Source organism: Panthera leo, chromosome E2 (assembly GCF_018350215.1).
Source record: "Panthera leo isolate Ple1 chromosome E2, P.leo_Ple1_pat1.1, whole genome shotgun sequence".
Classification (NCBI taxonomy): domain Eukaryota; kingdom Metazoa; phylum Chordata; class Mammalia; order Carnivora; family Felidae; genus Panthera; species Panthera leo.
The window spans coordinates 56,178,434-56,197,813 of NC_056693.1; the positions used below are offsets into that span (position 1 = coordinate 56,178,434).

Genomic DNA, 19,380 nt, shown 5'->3' on the forward strand with positions numbered 1-19,380 from the left:
AGCCCCTTTTAGGGATTTTTTTTTTTTTTTAATGTTATGGCTAAGATGTTTTTTTATGCCTGAAAGTCTCAGTCTTACCCAATAACCATGATGGTGCGATTTTGTTACGATTATTACCCTGAGCATGGGTATCATTAGCTACAATTCATTGAGCCCCTTCTGTTCACCAGGAAGTACACTTTGCACACAATATCTCATTAAACCCTCACAGCCCTGAGAAGTAAGGGGTGTTCTCTTCATTTTACGGATAAGGAAATCAAGAGCCAAGAAGGCCATGTTCAAGGTCACACAGCTGGCCTTTGACCAAGCTAGGACTGGGACATGGGTTTGTCTGAATGGTGGTGTTTTTTATTAAGCAGATACTGGCACTGTTTCCTGCCATATGCCAGGCACTGTGCTGGGCACTGGGATCCAGGGGTGAGCCCAATATGCGGAGGCTGCTGACCTCATGAGCTCCCAAGCAGTGGGGAGTGGGTCAGGGGGGAGAACATCAGTTGGATTAAATCAAGTCAAGCAGCGATTAAAAATCCGTTTCCTCAGAAGATATCACATGCCTTAGTTTAAATCTTGCTTTAGATGACATTTTATGTTAATCTTAAAAAAGCAAACAGAGATAATTGGTGTTTAATCAAAACTCTCAATGTATTTAAGTAAAATTTTCAATCAGAAAAAAAGAAAAAACTTGCTCTGTGGAACTGTCGGTCTCTGACTCAACTGGGCACGGCAGAGGAACCTGGGTAGAAGGGTCACGCTGCCTTAGGCACCACTGCCACCTGGTGGCGGCCGCCGGAATTGCAGGCTAGGGGGCCCCAGCCATGACCAGCCTCTGAGGGAGACTGACTCCACCAGAAGGCACCTTTCCTGTTCTAGCCACCGAAACCCTCCAGGTACAGGTGACAGTGTTCCAACAGTGTTCCCCAGGTGCCTGTTCACTTGTAAATTGGTTACAGCTGGATTGGTATAGCTTTCATTTAACTGTTCTGCATGTTTGTTTCTGACCTTTAAATTGTCAGACCGAAAAACATGGTTACCATCGAATTCTTGTTCACAGATATAGATGATAAAGTGACATTAAATACAGATGAATAATTGGGCAAACTCTAGAACCAATTCATGCAAATAATAATTCTCTCTTTAGTTGGGAATCTTCAAACGCTATTAAAATTAAAATCTGTGAGTATCTTCAAACGCTATTAAAAAAAAAAAAAAAACGAATTAAATTTGGCTCCTAATTACCCCTGAACCTGACTCAAACCCCATGAATAACTCCCAGTTTCTGGAATTTTGTAGGCTCCCTCTCGTCTGCCTGCTGCCTGTGTCTGTGCGGTTCCCTCTGTCTAGAACTATCTTACTCCATCAATCTCTATCATCTGAATTATCTTCAAATGTCAAATCAAGGCTGACAACCTGTAGGGGGTTCTCTTAAATTCAGAACAGGCATTGTTGCAGAGCAATTTCCCTAAAGAAATGGAAGATGGGTTTTGAATCCTCTCTTCATCTCTTTCATGGCTGTGACCATAGTTACATCTCCCTGTGTCTCAGGGGTTTCATCCCTTAAGTATGAATGATAATGTCCCCCCCCCCCACCAGCATTGTTGTGAGTTTTTTTTTTTTTTTTTTAACTTGTAAATGCACGTAAAATGCTTACAACACTGTGCCTACTTCCTTATAAGCAATGGGGTGAGTGGCGCTGTTGATGACAGAGTTCTGTAAAGAGTTAGAACCTTGACCAATGCCTGCCCATTAAAAGACTGCCCACTCATGTTTTCCCCATTGTCCATTCGGTCTTGCTTACAATAAAAAAAAAAAAAATCAATCTCTTTTTTGAGAGTTACAAATAATAAAAAATGTCTGACCTTATACCTCCTGGAGTTATTTCCTTCCTAGATCTATCCCGAGATGTATGTCACCCCCATGCTGGTAAGCTTCCCTGGCTGTAAGCTGCAAAGATTTGCATTTCAGGATGAAAGGTGTTAAGGGATGATGCTATTTTTGGTGATGCTGCTTTAGTCAACTTTATCTGACTGCTCTGTGTTGGCACCTGTGATTAGTGCCTTGGTCACCGAGGTATGTTTAAAACGTGCTTTCTCTGTGTTTTCCAACCAGCGTCTTAAATGTCGTTCTGTGTTTCTGCCCAGGTAGTCGATAGTGACAGACCGGAAGGGTCTAAGTTCCGGCTCACTGGAAAGGGAGTGGATCAAGAGCCTAAAGGAATTTTCCGAATCAATGAGAACACGGGCAGTGTCTCTGTGACAAGGACCTTGGACAGAGAAACGATCGCTACTTATCAAGTGAGTGCCCCTCAAGTGCCCACCCTGCATGGCGACGTGTGGCTTTTTGAGGCTGTTTTCTTCCCACTGAGCTCGTTATTTCTGTGTGTTTCATGAGACCTCGGGCTGTGCGGCTTTAAGTGTGTCTCTGTGGGAGCCGAGTGGCATTGAACCCCAACAGGGTAACAGTGGGGGCCCTATCTCATCAACAGAGTCCTCAGGCCTGTGTGAGACTTTGGGTACTGGAGGCCAAGGAGGAGGGCTCTTGGGGGATCTCAGAGGAGGTCAGAACCTTTATGGCAACTTGGGCTTTCCAAAAACCAGCTTGATAATGAATAGCTATAAAAGGTGTAAACCTTTGGATGTGATCATTGTACTTTTAGAAATCTATCCTTAGGAAATAGGAAAGCATTTAGTTAGATTTTTGTGCAATAATGTTAGAGCAAGACATCATGCTTAGAATGGAAACAGTTTTGCTAATTATTCAGCAATGGGGTAGTGGTTAAATTATGGCACAACTTTGCAAGGAAGCTTTGTACAGCCATTTTAAATATTTTGAAGAAGTTCTAGTTATTTGGGAGAAATTCAAGGTATTTAATGGAAACAGACACACAAATACATATGGAATCCGCGCTGCAGATTGAGTAATCACACATCACAACGGGCGTACATTTGTGAAGAAACGCGATAGAGGAAAAACCAAAATGTTAATCGTTGTGTTTGTGTGTTGTTGACTTTTTCTTTGTGTTTTCTGATTTTTCTAAAAATAATTAAGTTGCTTTTTTAAAAGAAGAGCAGGCCCTTTGTAAAAGGATAGTTTTATCCTTTAGTGGATACCCATTCGGGACCCACAGACCAAAGCGGTGGCAAACAGATACTGGGGTGAGCCCTGAATCTCATATGGGCTTGAGGTCAGTCCTATACCTTCTCTACAACACCGTCCATAAATTCCATTTTCACAGCCTGTGTTATAGACCCAAGCCTCTGAGGGTGGTAAGCTCAGTCTTTGAGGAACGTGTTGGAATTCTCAGACATTTTCTGGGAAAACCCTCCTTGGGTTGCAGCGCACCGGGCTGTGAGCAGGCACCATGGAAACAGGGTTCAGCCAACAATGTTTGCCTTCCATCATCGTTGCCCCAGCCTGTGCATTTCCCTGGCTCGGGGTCAGAAGGTGGTGATCGATTTCTAGGACAAGATTTGGCATCTCTGGTTTTCTTGGTCAAAACACTGCGTACGGATATCCTGATCCCCCTTCAGAAACACTACTGCCTCTCCCCAAAAAACCCGTGTTCTTCCTTTTCTGCAGACAGAGGGAGAAGGGACACTGCATTGAGAAGTAAGGGCTCTGGGTGGGAAACAGGTCCCCTGGGTCTGGCCTGCCCTGTCACCACGAGCCGTTGGCCTTGGGAAGACCAGGAAAGCTCTGGTCCTCGGGATCCCATCCACAAGATGTGAGTAACACTCACCTCCCTACTGGATTGCTGTGGGTGTTCAGGGAGGAGGAGACAGTCTGAGGGTGTTGGAGGAAGCTAAGTACTGGACAAATAGAGTGGTACAACGGAAGGTGGTAGAACCCCGTCTGCCCGAGGGCCCGGGATCCGGGGAGGATGTAGGTGCCTCCCAGACCCCCTTCTCAGAAGCTTTTGCCAAAGGGTACGTGCTGCGAGCCTCTGCAGGGGTACCATCTATCAGAGACCACCAAGGGGTGAGCAGAGTGTCTTAGGGTACCTAGGGGGGACCTGGTTGCTGTAGAAACTGAATACTGGCACCCTCACAAAGTCCCGGGTCCGACTGGCCTCAGCAGTAACCGGGGGTGACGCGGCAGCTCCTGAAAGGAAAACCAGCACAGACCGTAAACCAGCACCAGTGCACGTCCTCCGCTCTTCCCATGCCTATCGTGGGAATATCCGTTAATTTTCAGACCCAAGAAACTAAGGATACAGTACATTTTATAATTTCGTAGCACAGTGATAACAGTTAAGAGCTTGGAAGTAGCAAATTCTTTCGAGTCTCAGCATTGCCACTTATTGAGCTAAGTGATCTTGGACGACCCACTTACCCTCTCTGATCTTATAATTCTCATCTGTGAAAGAAGACTAGTACTGGCACCTCTAAGGACTGTACAAAATAAAATTACTAGCTGTGACTAACTAGCAATTGTTAATCAGTGAGTAAAATAGAGCCTGGTCAGTAGCTTGGAGCTTCTCATATGTTTCGTAAAAGTGAAGCTGTATAGTTGCATAGCAATTAAAAACATATAATTTTGCACACAGCCACGTTTGCCACGTTCCGATCATGTCATGGACTAGCTGTGGGAACCTGGGCATGGTGTCTGCCTCAATGTTCTCGTCTGTAAAATGGGAATGATAACAATACTGATCTTGCAGGATTTTAATGGATGAACTGAGTTCATACGCGTCAAGCATTTAGGATAATGCCAGAATCACAGTAAGCACCGTATGATCTTACCACATGAGCCAGAGATTAATGATGTTGAGGAAGGTAAAGGAGAACTCCAAGGACTTTGTGTTGTCGCCCCGCCCACCCAGATCAAGCATCGATTTTCCATGGGTGATCTTGAGTTTGTGTTAATAGTTTCATAATGTACTTCATAGCATAGTGATTAATTGTTCAGTTCATTTTTTTCTCCACACGTTCGAGAACCTACAGAGTGCGGGGCTTCCTCCACAGTGTTGGGGGTATGTGGGGGGAAACCAGACACGCCAGATTCCCTGCCCTCACATGTAGCTTTCATTTTACCGCCAAGGCTCTGTTTCACGATGAACTGCTTTAAACTCCTCACCATTAGACAGGTGTCCCTGCCAGGATGCTGTGTCTCGTTCGTTGTCTGACTTGGTGTACCCCTGGCACAGGGCTGTGTATGCCCAGTGGAGAGATGCTGATGCCTGGTGGGAATGCGGGGTCTTAGGAGAGTACCGGCTACAGCAGCCCAGCTTCCGCTGGCCCGAGCCACTCTCCAACCCCCCACACCAATGCCATCCCCCCCACACCTCCGGCTCTTAGATAGGTCTTTGTCCTGTTTCCTTCCTATCACCCTGTGTTAGGTTCTTCCGTATCTGGATTGACTGGTTTAGTTTCGTTAATATACTTTGGGCACAGGAATGTTGCAATCCCTGTCCATTTAAAGCACCTATTCAGAAATAATTTACTATCTTAGCAGCACAATCAGATCCATCCGTGTTTACCAGGGTCATCGTGGTTGGTAGCAAACACACCTCTTCAAAGAGCTGGATCCTCTGCTCCACTTTCCACGTTTTCCTTTCCCCTCTGGCAAGTTTGCAAAGCAGGGAGCCTGTGGGTGAATGAATTTCCATTATAATCGCTCCATTGTTGGTGTCTTCCTTTAGCCTCTAGTTAAAATCTCCTCACTTGCAGGTCAGGGCTACTTGCTGCTTCCCACACCCCACAGGAAAGCGCTCTGAACTAAGCCTTCGGGATTTGCACAATAAGAAATAACCGGGGACAAATTGGTCCTTGGGCCCCCAAATGTGTGCCATCATTAAAGCTACTGTTTATGGAACAATACATGGCTAATCCTGCAGGAAACGCTTCATACATGCTCTCTTATTTAACTCATTTCGCCCAGGAGACTACAGAAGTAGACGTTAACACCATTTTGCAGATAAGCAAAGAACTGTAAAGTAACTTGTTCAAGGTCTCGGAGCTGATGTGTGTGGAATCTGGGGTCCGGATCTGCTTCTCTCCACGTCCAAAGCCCTGCACTTCTAACTACTAAGAAATGCCTCTTCCTATGTTACCCCCAGTTAGAGTCTCATATCTCATCTGCAAGTTCCCAGCCTTCTCTCCCAGGGACTCCACTTACTGGGGCCAGGGCGGAGGTATGACCAGATGATGGATGTCTTCCCAAATCCCATCTTTCTCCATGACCTACTTCCACCTGCCCACCCCCCACCGCGGCCCCCAAAGGGCTTCCCAAGCCTCTGACCCAAAGTGGCGCCTGGTAGAATAATTTAGCTCTCGCGGTATTGGAAACTGACATATTAATGCAAAGCCTCCTGAAATATTACTCATTATTATGCATTTTGCCAGCATTTGAGTGATTTGTGAACTCTTCATTGGAATAAAGCACTGTAAATGATTCATGAATGACCAAGTTTATGAAATTCTATAAAAATATTAGCAGGTGGTAATGATTCCCTCACACTGTGAATATGATCTGCTGGCTGCGAATTTGTCAATATGGCAGGACAGGAGTGGAGTGGGGGACAGAGTCTGTCAGGCAGGTTGGGGTGCCAGTAGACAGTCTGGGCTGGGTTCAACAGCGGGTAGGAGGCAAAACAGGAAGAAAGGCTGTGGTAGTGTGCCGATGTCATGAGCAGGACATATTCACCCTGATCTGTTGTCCATGGTTGGGAGACATACTGAGCACTGGGGATGTCAGAGCTGGACAGGAGAAAAGAAAGGCACTTGGAAGGAGAGAGAGAGAACTAGGATTTACTCAGCATCCATTAGGTGCCCAGGAGCTCTCTAGAATACTAGACACACAAACCTGTGAAACTGGTTTATTATCTTGCCTTTACTCATCTAGCTAGCTGAGGGCCAAAGTGGTTCCCTAGATAAATGATCGTTATGAATGTTGGTGTTAATGTTTATTGAACATTTACAGTGTGCCAAGGCTCTATGCTAAATACCTAAATGATGATCTCATTCAATCTTCACAAAGATGAACTTAATAATGTTATCATGCCCGATGACAGAACTAGTGATTGGAACCACCTGTGTGCGTGGCCTCAGCACATAAGCAGGATTTCGTGGTCCCCTCCTGAATATTTGTTCACACTTTCTGGGGTATAATTTGCTCTCCTTCAAGCCAATTTCTTGGACATGTCTTGACTTTGTAGCCAAGATTGTTGCCCTAAAATGGGAATCCACCCGGCAGAAAGAAGATGTCCTTGCTCCTGTGTTCCCCTTCATCCATGTGGCTCTGCCCCATTTCTAACCCATAAGTACCTCCAAGACAATCTGGCAAAAAATGCATTAAAGTGAAAAATGATACTGTCGAGTGGAAATACATGTATCATACCATTAGTGATCCTAGAGAACTGAGATGTGTAGATTTCTCCAGATCGGAGAATTATTTAGGTGATTAACCTGCGTATAAATAATGTCCATGTGGATTGTTGTCCATGTGGATGAGGCACACATTACCTGATAGGCTTGCACTGCCCTTGATAATATTTGTACTTGGAATGCTCCCCCTGCCCTCAGGTATAGGGACCAGCTACACCCTTCTTCATCCACTAGTCTCGTCTCCCCCATGGGCATCTTTCTCAGGCAGGATTCTTCGTAGTAGTCAACAACCCCCCCTCCAACTAATGTATAAAGAAAGGGATTTATTAAAGGATACAGGGAGCTTATGTAGTTGCCAGAGGATCCAACCACCTGGCTCACAGGGGACCCGCCCCACAGTTGTGCTACAGGAAATGCCCAGCCATCGATGGTACTGTTTTAGAGCCAGGGTTCTTCACCTTGGCACTATTGACATTTGGGGCTGGATAAACCTTTGCTTTGGGGGCTGGCCCATGCAGTGCAGGGTGTTTAGAAACACAGCTGGTCTCTAACTACTGGATCCTGATAGCAACCCCCATCCCAGTCTTGCTGGTCAAAGGTGTCTCCAGATATTATCGTTCATTGTCCCATGGGGGCAAAACTGCCCCCTGGCTGAGAACCACTTTTCTAGAGGAGTCGTCACTGCTGCCACCTCTCCCTACCCCTCTGCTCACGTGATGCTCAGAACTGGGGGAGGGTGGGTGGTGGGGAGCATCTCTGCCTTGGCTGCCCAGACATGTGGAGTGATCCTGACAGCATGCTTTCCGGAACTTAGATCTGCAAAGCAGAACTGCTTCCTTAAGTCCTACTTCTGTTGCCAAGTCTAATGCTGGGATGTCCACAGGGAAGAACCTGGGTCATATGAAGGACTGTCGCTGAGCTAGCAAGGGGCTCTGAGTGGTGTTGACATCTACAGCATCAGCCACATCACCGGTACCACTTTATCCCAGGGAAGAGGCAGTCAGCGGGAGGCATGGCGGTCCAAAGGCAGGTCACCAGCCCATGCACAGGAGAGCGTGTGGCCTCACACCTCTGAGCTGCTCTCACTATTATAAGCCTAGCTATCAATAACGCACGTGGCCTTGGAATGAGCCTTGATGGGGAGGAGACAGAAAACTTGGGTTAAAAGCTCAGCCTTTGGAATCAGACCTACTAAGGTTTGATTCTGCTGCCGTAGGAACTCTAGGAGGTTGCCATTTTTACAGGTGAAAAAAACAGGTGACTATCAGCCATTTCACAGTGTCGCCTTTTGGCAAGTTCTTTATTGTTTCTCATTTTCTCGTCTTTACATCTTTACGTTGACACTAAGATAGCAGCATTGATGTGGCTTTGGAGTGGGGGGGGGGGTGCGGTGTCCAGAGCCAGCAGCCAAGAAATAATCCTTGAGACATCTTTGGTGTAAAACGGTGATTTTATTAAAGCACAGAACTGGACTTCTTGGCAAAAAGAGCTGCCCTGGGGTTGTAAGGAGTGACTGGGTTTATCCTGCGAGGCTGAGGCTGGGGGAGGCAAAAGGGAGGCTTCCAGAAGGCCCTTCATATGCTAAAAAGGATCATAAAGATACCGGAAGGCTAAGTATTGTCAAGCTAAGGTGGTTTTTCCCTCTAGTGAGGCATTAGCATTAAGACAGTAGTCCTTTCCTAGAGAAATATTCCCCTCTGCCTGCCTCAAGTATTTGTCAATGGGCCACAGGTCATAAGGAAATTTAATTTTGCCTGCCATTTCCTTCTTGCCTTTGTTTTCCACATCACTGTGGAGGGGAGGCTGACGTCTATGGTTTTCTGGAGGTTAGGCTATTGCTAAGATTGCCTTTTTCTTGTAATTTACTAAGACAAACTGATGGAGACTCCTACATGACTGTGATCTCTATCAGGTAACCATTGTTTTTGCCCTTTCCTTTGTTGGGCAGCACACTGAGGACTGTCACACAGGTCCTGCCTTGGAAGTGGGGGCAGTGGGGTGTCAGCTTGTACTTTGCCCTCTGCTTGCCTTTGACTCCCTCCTCAGCATCACGCCCTGGCTGTGTTGCAGTTGCTGAGCGGGGTGTACAGGAGAGTTGCTCAGGGCAGCCACTAAGTGTTCCCGAATTAAGAGCCATCACCTCACGGACCAGTCTTGGAGGTAAAACTCCTCGCAGGTGAAATAGAGCTGTAAGTGGTTGCCAGGCGCCCAGCTCACAAAGTTGGGTGCGGTAACATCGTGTGAGACTTCTTAGAAGGGACATGTTTAGATGGGTGGTTCTTAAGGTGTGGCCCCCAGACCAGCATCCATTATCTGGGAACTTGTTAAAAATGCACATTCCCAGTCCCGCCCAGCTGCAGTCTGGGTGTTCACAAGCCCTTCAGGGGGTTCTGGTGCTCACTGTTGTCTGAGACCCCCTCGCTCTACTGAGAGTGCTTCTGAATGTTTGCATGGCCACAACTGGCTTGATGCATTCATTTGCATCAATGAAGGTGGCCTCGGACCCCATTCCATTACACTTGTGCTGGGGTGACCCGTTTGCACCTTAAAGATGCTTATTTTTCTAGATGCTCTGGTACGCCGTGTGAAAGCCCTCTAAGTCCAGTTTGTGGTCCTCAAAACTGCCTTTGTTTTTGTTTCGGTAACAGCTGCTGGGAGCCAGGCAGATTTGTCCCGGGGTTTCTTTGCTCCGTCCTGTCTAGACCTTGGATAACTGTTAAAGATCATGTTACTGAGTGTTTTCTTATATCTCAGAAACCAACCTTTTAGGCCAGAGATAAAAGTGTCTTCAGAATATTTGAGCTGGTACAGGAGAAAATTCCTGCTAGGAGGAAGCTGGCCCCGGGGTCAGCAGAACCAGCTTTTCTGTCTTATTAGATCTGTAACCGTGCGTGAGTCATCTGTGGTTCTCAAACTTTGTTGTGCATTAAGGCCATCTGGGGAGATTTTATTTATTTTTTTATAATTTTTTAAGGTTTATTTTTATTTATTTTTGAGAGAGAGAGTGAGAGAGAGGAAGCAGGAGAGAGGGAGAGAGACAATCCCAAGCAGGCTCCACACTGTCATCACGGAGCCTGACGCAGGGCTGAAACTCACGAACCTGAGATCATGACCTGAGCCGAAACCAAGAGTCAGACACTTAACTGATTGAGCCTCATCTGGGGAGATTTTAAAACCCCTGATGCGCAAGCTGCACCCCAAACCAATTAAATCAGGGTGTCCTGGAGTGGGACCAAGTACGTTCATAAAACTCCAGGTGTTTCCACCGTGAAGCCAAATTTGAGAACCACTGGATTAATATAACCCATCTCTACCCTGGTTTATTCCAATGGGGATGATGACCCCTACCTGGTCGGTTTGTTGCGAATCTCGTTTCTAACACGTATTGTAGGAAATCAAAGATCTTACTTCTCTCTCAATCAACTGCCTGATTCTGAGCAAACATCTGAAGCACACTACTTTTCAGCATCTCTTTTGACACAGGCACTTAAAAAACTGAAATGCAGGAAAACAGAATTGGATAAAGAAATGAACAGGTTGTCTTGTAACTATATTTAGAAAAAAAAAATAATTCAGGGGCAGCTGAGCAGCTCAGTCAGTTAAGTGTCAACTCTTGGTTTCGGCTCAGGGCAGGATCTCACACTTCGTGAGATCGAGCCCTGCGTTGGGCTCCATGCTGACAGTGCACAGCCTGCTTGGGATTCTCTCTCTCTCTCTCTCTCTCTCTCTCTCTCTCTTCCTCTCCCCTGCTCTCATGCTCTCTCCTCAAAATAAGTAAATTAGCTAGAAAGGAAAGGAAGTGAAAGGAAGGAGGAGAAAAGAAAAAAGAATTCAGGGTTTGGTTTTGGTTTCTCGCCACCCCGATGCCCCTCAAGCATCTCCCTCTGGCTCCTTCCTGGTCCGTCTTCGCGATTCCAAGCACTTGATTTTGCAACCTGGCCTTATCTGCCAGGCACAGCTCGTGAAGCGGAGGCCAGAGGAAGGTAAATGGCATTGCCCGGATGAGACCGCCAAGGTGCTCCTGACTGATTATTTGGTGCACTCAGCAAAGATGCTTCCTCACTCGGGGCTGTGGGAACGTGGTTTTCTAAACTCCATCAGCACAAACTCCTCAGAAAAGGTGCGGCTCGAGTCTTGGCGGGTGGGCAGACCTCACACCCCTCAGCCTTCTCCTCCCCTCGCCGGGCCCGCAGGTGGCCCCCACACAGGCTCAGGGACCGATAAACATGGGACAGCAGCTCCTCTTTGCTCGTCCGGTGTCTGACTACAGCCAAATCCGTTCCTCGTGGACCCTTTCCACCAGACTTGGTGGTGTTCGTCTTTCCAGGTGCCAGAGAATCATCACAATACATCACAACAGCAAGCGCCTTGAGATCCGTTTAATCTGAGCTGCTAAGTTTACAAATAAGAGCCAGTTCAATAACTAACTGGCCAACAGCTCTGACTCCCAGTACTCAAAATCTGTTGCCAATGTTTGGTTATCCTGCGAAAGCAGGCATTGAGGCTGACCACTCTGGGACCAGATCGTGCAAATGCAGATGAAACTTTCCGCCTCCCACCGCTGACTCTCCAGCTCTCTGCATTCATCACTAGGCATGAAGATTCTTTTTTTTTTTTTTTTTCATTTGTTGTAAACGAGCAGGGGCGGGAAGGTGTTTGTTCAGGGGCGTGGACTAGGATGAAAGAGGCATGAAGATTGGAACGGGTCGTGCTCTGCTCCTTAAAGTAAGCTTGACTCTCTTGGGTTAGAGGGCAGAAAATGATGGGAATTAGTCTTTTTTTATGAGATGCTGTGCAAAATTGGATGTGAGGAACAGAAGCTAATTAACCCAATTACAAAAGACAGGGTGCAATTCTAGGTTCAACCACTATGGCTGTGAAGCCAAGTGACAAAGGATGACGTAATTCAGAAGAGAGCTACCCCTCCCGCCCCTAACCCCCCAGGAACTCAGGCAGCACTTTGTCTTGGGAAGGTTAGTAATTAAGGCGTGGATGACCATGGTGAAATGGGCCACTCGAGGGGAAGGATGAAGGGGAAGAAGAAGATGACGTTGATCCGGAGCCTTTGTGAAACCAGCTTTGGGCGCCCCAAGAGACACTTGGGGGAGTAATAGCATAATGGCGACTGAGTTCCCCTTGAGCATGTTGGAAGCCGGAAGTTCTCATGATGGGAGATTGATACAGATGGGAGTCATGTCTCATCCAGTGCTGGGGAGCCACCAACCCCCAGGTTACCCACCTCAATTCTGGCTGGCCCACTGCTGAATGTTTAATTGGGACAGATTTGAAATGGAGAGAACCTGTGGGCAAAATCCCAGGGTAGAAGGAGAGCATGGAGGGGTGCATGCTTTTGCTGGTGGAGTTTGTCTTCCAGCCAAGAGAAGTGGAGGGAAATGGGGCAGCGCTTACAAAAAGGCAACTTGGGACCCCGGGAGGATGCTTCCATATCAGGGCCGGCATATGCCCGGCAGCCGCCTCAGGTAGGATTCAGATCAACCACAGGACTGATTCAGCTGATGTTGACAAGATGCCTGATTCATGTGAGCTGCTGTTTCAAAGTGCTGGAGACAGAGCTGCAAACAAACCACCAAGTTCCTGCTTTACAGAACTCCATCAATAAACAGCAGTTAGCAAGTATGTGCCATGTCAGGTGGGTATAAGGACTGGGAATAAAAATGGAGCAGATTGAACATGCAGAGAGGGATACGACGTGCTGTGTGGTCCTGGCAGGCCATGGCGGGAGATGACATTTGGGGGCAGGCCTGGTGGAAAGTCTGGGGGCAGAAGTATCCTTGATAGCAGGGGTTCTCGACCACATTGCCACCCACAGTCAGCAGATGTTTGTGCCCCCCCCCCCCCACCTCCCAGGGACATCTGGCAATGTCTGGAGACATTTTTGGGTGTCACAATGGGGGAAGTAGTGGGTCAAGTAATCTAGTGGGTCAAGGTCAGAGATGTTGCTCAGTATCTTAGAGTGCACAGGGCAGACCCTGCATGCTGTGATCTACAGGCCCCAGCCCAGGGCTGGCCTCTTAGAGGGTCTGAAAATATCCCATAGTTTGTTCACTCAGATATTCATCAAGCTTGAATAGACGAGAGGTCTGTGTTTGCTTCTGGGGCACCAGAGCCAGGGATACTGCCCCCGTCCTTGGAAAGCTCATGGTCTAGCTGGGGACATCACCACAGGGGTCAGGAACAGCCTTCCAGAGGACGTGATGTAAAAACAAGTGCTTGAGAATGAGGAGTCAACCAGGTGACTGGGAGGGGGGGACAGGTCAGGAAGAGTGTTCCAGGGTGGAGGGATAGAAGAAAGGGCTTAAGGCACCTCCGAGGGATCTGGAGAGCAGGGCCTCTGTGAGAGACACAGAATGGACAGGACTGGCAGAGAACTCCCAGGCCCCGTGTGCTAAAGGATGAGCTTAGAAATAATACCCCATGGTGACGGTGACAGGCAGATGTTAGAGGAGTTTAGGCTGCAGAATGACACTATCCGGTTTGGGTTTTGTGAGTCGTGTCCCCAGCTCTCTGCAGCCAGAGTGGCACATGTCGGATGTCAGATAAACAGCTTTCTCACCCAGGAAGACCTGGGAGATGCATCCAGACTCATAGTGGGGACATTCACTGCCCTTTGAGATGAAGGGTAGCAGGAATCCAGGAGCCAGGCCTTGTAGGGCTGGTAAGGAGCTTGGATTTTATTCTAAGGATACCTAAGAGGGCTTTCAGTAAGCGAGTGACCTCCAACTTGCATTTCGGGGAGATTTATTTCAGCAAGTCGACAATAACACACAAATTGCCGTGAAATGGAAATTAATCCAAAGACTCATTCATTTGTTGAGAACCCGGTACCCACCAGGCACTCGGGGAAACAGATAAAAGATAAAGCCCTGACTTCCCCAAGCTCGGCATTAACGTTCCCTTATAGACAAGAGTAAACTAGAGAAATTTTCTTTATTCTGAATCCACATGTGGAGGAGTTGGGGAGCTCCATACGTTGGCAGGTCCTTACCATTTCGTTTGCTTCAGCCTCCAGGCCAAGTGAACATTCTTTGTTAAAATTCCAGGCTTTCAGTTCTGCTTTCTGTGGGGGTTTATCGGTGTGCTATCTCAAAATCATTTATTAAACACAGTTGGCTGGACCTGTTAGCTATTGATTCCTTTGATTGGCATGTGTTTCAAGATCTTTATTATGAAGACGGCTTATCTTGTCCTAGCAGCAAGGCATTCAGTGCAAAAAAGATCGTTCCCGTATTATTTTTCTTTCTTCTGACGGTGCACAAGTTTGCATAGCGGGCCCCTTAAGCAGAATCCATCTTTTCTGGTACCATGTTGGAAGGGTGACTGCTCACTGAAAAGGATTTGATTGCCCTCTGTCACTCAGGGATGCCCGTTCCCTGCCTGCCGCTGGGGCTGCACTGAGCCTACCTCCGTGGGCCAGACCAGGCACTCCAGAGGTGGAGTAAAATGAAAGAAGCCTGAGAAAATGCATCCTCGCTGCGTGTCGGCTTAGCGTGTCAAACAACATTAGTGGGATCCAAGACCGGATTGACGATGTTTGACAAGAAAAAGTCAGGAGGAGAGCCCTGTGCTTTCCCAAGTTGTGTGCTTTTCACACCCACGTGGCTTTGGGGTGCACATTCCTTTGATGGCTAACACCTGGGGCATAGCACAAGTGGTCTTGGCCGGCTAGTCATTAAGGCTCAGAAAAGTGGGTGGCTGTCATTACACAATTAATTGTAAATGCATTTTCTTTCTTTCCTTTTTTTTTTTGTTAAAGTTTATTTATTTTGAGAGAGAGAGAGAGAGCAAGCGGGAGGGGCAGAAAGAGAGGGAAAGAGAGAATCCCAAGCAGGCTCCACACTGTCAGCACAGAGCCCAACACAGGGTTCGAACCTATGAACCTTGAGATCATGACGTGAGTTGAAGCCAAGAGTCGGACACTTGACTGATCGGGCCACCCAGGTGCCCCACGTAAATGCATTTTCGGTTCAAGTTTCAGTGCAGAGCCAAATGAACTTTACACACCACAACAGCAAGACAGGGCCTGAGAGGCCTGCGGCTGTAGCAACAAGACGAAGCTTCTGGTTGCTTCTCTCTCCCAGTACTCGGCTTCCCCAGAGCACTGCACAGGGAGCTGAGTGCAGGGCTGAGCTGCCTGCCGGGGGCTGTCCCGCCCGGGGCCTCTTCTGAAGCTGGCTCTTGCTGTCAGGAAGCAGCAGCACCCATGATGCAGTGGCCCCGTGTAGGCTTACTTAGCCTTTGTGGTCACTATTTCTCTAATCCTCACATTGACTCAGTGAGTTAGGAACCTGTATCCATTCTCGTTCTGCGGTAACAATCTGTCACAAACCTGGTAGCTTCAAACCAAAACCCTCTGTGACCTTACAATTCTGGAGGCCAGAAGTCAAATATGGTATCCCTGGGCTAACGTCAAGGTTTCCGCAGGTAGGGCTGGTTCCTCCTGGAGGCTTCAGGGGAATCCGTTTCCTTGCTTCCTCCAGCTTCTAGAGCACCCCCACCCCCCCCGCCCCCGACTTGCCTTGGCTTGTGGCCTCTTCCTCCGTCTTCAGAGCCAGCAACAGAGGGTTGATTCCCGCTGACAATGGCATCTTTCTGGTTCTCTACTCATTCTCTGTCTCGTGTTTAAGGACTCTGCAGTCACATGGGCTCCACTTGGCTAATCCTGAATAATCTCCTTATTTTAAGTGCAGCTGGGGGCGCCTGGGTGGCTCAGTTTGTTAAGTGTCCGACTCTTAATTTTGACTCGGGTCATGATCTTCCCTTTTGTGAGTTTGAGCCCCGCATTAGGCTGTACCTTGACGGCATGAGGCCTGCTTGGGAATCTCTGTCTCCCCCTCTCTCTCTACCTCTCTCCCTCTTTCACTTAAAAATAAATTAATAAACATTTAAAAACACAAATCTTTGAAAAATAAATAAATAGGGGCACCTGGGTGGCTCAGTCGGTTAAGCCTCCAACTTCGGCTCAGGTCATGATCTCGTAGTTTGTAAGTTCGAGCCCCCCGTTGGGCTCTGTGATGACAGCTCAGAGCCTGGAGCCTGCTTTGGCTTCTGTGTCTCCTTCTCTGTCTCTGCCCCTCCCCTGCTCATGCTCTGTCTCTCTTCAAAAATAAATAAACATCGGGGTACCTGGGTGGCTCAGTCGGTTGGGCGGCTGACTTCGGCTCGGGTCATGATCTCACGGTCCGTGAATTCAAGCCCCGCGTCGGGCTCTTTGCTGACAGCTCGGAGCCTGGAGCCTGTTTCAGATTCTGTGTCTCCCTCTCTCTGACCCTCCCCTGTTCATGCTCTCAAAAATAAATAAAACGTTAAAAAAATTTTTTTTTAAATAAATAAACATTAAAAATAAATAAATAGTAAATAAATAAATAAATTAGTTAATTAAATAAATAAATAAATAAATAAATAAATCAGCTGGCCAGCACATTAATTCCATTTGCAACCTTAGCTCCCCTTTGTCCGGAACCTAACATAGTCACAGTTTCTAAGGGCCAGGATATGACACCTCTGGGGGCCACCATTCTGCCTATCACCATACCCCCCTTCTACAGATGAAACAGTAGAGGCACTGAGCGGGCTAGGAATTTGTACACGGTCACCCATGCTGGTAAGTGATGGATGGTCTTCAGCTCGGCCCCACCTACAGCCACCTGCTGAACCTGGGGACAGAGGGCACAGCCGCCAGTGTGGCTGCCAACAGAGAGAACTAGAAAGGGGAGACTCTCGGCCGGCCCTCTGTGGCAGTCCCGTGATTCTCTCTCTTAATGGTTGGAGGCAACTCGCTGATGGGTTTTCCCACCAGCGCACCGGTGTCCAGGCCTCTTTCACACTGTCCTCATTTCTCTTCTTAAAGAGAAGACGTGGGCTTACGTTGAAGTGTTTGGAGTTTCATTGTGTTTTACGAGGATTGTCTTCTTCAGGGCAAGTGGGAATCAGGGAACGGTTGGACCCTGGATTTTCATGTCATTTCATAGCTGCTTTGGATCCATTACTTAGCCCAAGGGGAGGCCCCAAAGAGCGACCTGCTATCACGCCCTCTTAGCCACTGGATGGAGTATCGATCATTCAGCGTCATTAGGCAGGTACCAGCACACCTGATCCTGACCCTACGCTAGTCTTCACTTTATTTATTTTTATTCTTTTTAATGTTTATTTATTTATTTTGAGACAGAGAGAGAGAGCAAGCAGGAGAGGGGCAGACAGAGAGGGAGAGAGACTCCCAAGCAGGCTCAGCGCTGCCAGCCCGGAACCCGATCTCACGGGGCTCAATCTCACGGACCATGAGATCACGACCTGAGTTGAAATCAAGAGCTGGACTCTCAACTGACTGAACCACCCGGGTGCTTTCCTCTAACGTGAAAGCGCATAGGCCTTGGACCCAGGCAGCTCCAGAGTCCTGCCCCAGGGCATCTTACACAAAATGGCGGCAGCCTGGCTCGGCTCCACACTGACTATGTCGCATTTCCTGAGCAATCTCTTCCGAGGGCCCCCTGCCATGCCAGGGACACTGCTTGAGGCACGAGGGATTTGAGAATGAATAGAGCAGGAGCTTTATACTCCTAAGAACCTTGAAGGTAGACACTCTTTTTTTTTTTTTTTTTTCCTTCTTTTATTTGGAGAAACTGGGGCTTAGGCAATGTCAGGACACAGGTCACATAGCTATAGGTGAAAGGGCCAAATGACAAACCTGCTTCCTCTGTCTCCAGAGCCCAGGCTGCACACATTGACTCCATCACACCTCATGGAAGTGCTGAGTGCTTGGCTCGCTCACTTAAGCCAGGGTTCTCACCTAAGAGCGGTGCTGGCCTGCAGGATCAGGGGCCATGTTGGGAGGCATTTGTCTTGTCACCTCGGGGAGAGGGATGCTACGGCCAGGCAGTGGGTAGATACCAGGAATGCCACCAAACCTCCTACATTCCCAGGACAGTGCCCACCCAAAGGATGATCCAGCCCCATAGACCAACTGTGCCACCGCTGAGAAACTCTGGTATAAAATGAGAACGATCAAACCTACCCCTGGGGGCGGGGTGGCGCCTGGGTGGCTCAGTCGGTTAAGCATCAGACCTCTGCTCAGGTCACGATCTCGCGGTCTGTGAGTTCGAGCCCCGCATCGGGCTCTGTGCGGACAGCTCGGGGCCTGGGGCCTGCTTCGGATTCTGTGTCTCCCTCTCTCTGTGCCCCTGCCCGCCCCCTCTCCCTCAAAAATAAATAAACCTTAAAAAGATTTTTTTAAACCCACCCCGTAGGGTTGCTGTGAGCTCTGCATGGGATCACGTGTGTGCTCAGAGGGTGAGCCTGGCATCTAACCAACGCGAGTTTTCACCAACCCAACTCCAGGGTACCCCTGATTCTGAGACACGCCCAGTAATGTTCTAGCAGAGCTCACCAGCGTTCGCTCTTTATTCTTCATGGTGTTTTTAATTTTTTTTTTCTCATTGCAGAAGACAAATCCCATTTCCTTACTCCTGAGGGAAAACTAATTCCGGCAAAGGCCATTTGTCTTTGGTACCTTAAGATCTCGATAATTTACTGCAAGTTTATTTTTATTGAAAATTATGTAGATATTATTCAGAAACACAATTTCCAACTATACGGAACACTTAAGCAGATTATATTTTAAGTGTTAATACATAGAGTGAGGATATATGCTCGAATGTGCATTTCTCAGACTTTTTTTTTTCTTTTTTTATGACTCTCTGCCTTTGAGATCCTCAAACTTGTGTGCCATGAAGTGCTGAAGGATTAAAATATTTTCCAAATGGATATTATGTTATAAGTTATGGGTTGTTACCATTTGACTGCAATTCAAACTCATGACACTTTATATCGCTTATATGATTAATTCAGAAATGATTTGCATTTAAATGCATTTAAGATCTTTTACTTGTGATTCCAAATGTACCTATTTTAAGCCTGGCGGAGGCATTACAGTCTCTAAAGTGTGTGGACCACCCTCCCTCAGTTAGGTGGACCCAAAAAGGATTCAGATATTAATATATAGCATAGCTTTTTCAAAGCGTTTCTGGGAACTGTGAGCACTGAG

The 19,380-nt window shown here is 47.6% G+C and overlaps 1 protein-coding gene across 7 annotated transcripts in view; it reads left to right on the forward strand.

The window, feature by feature from the left end:
* Positions 1 to 19,380, forward strand: part of CDH13 (cadherin 13) — a 1,030,961-nt gene that overhangs the window by 534,132 nt on the left and 477,449 nt on the right. For 6 of the 7 annotated variants that reach the window (XM_042919726.1, XM_042919730.1, XM_042919731.1 and 3 more), the window contains one exon: positions 2,139 to 2,291. In XM_042919726.1, coding sequence (XP_042775660.1) covers positions 2,139 to 2,291 — 153 coding nt within the window. Of the gene's footprint in view, positions 1 to 2,138; positions 2,292 to 5,877; positions 6,299 to 19,380 lie in introns of those variants that run through there. The other variant, XM_042919734.1, reaches the window with a different exon arrangement.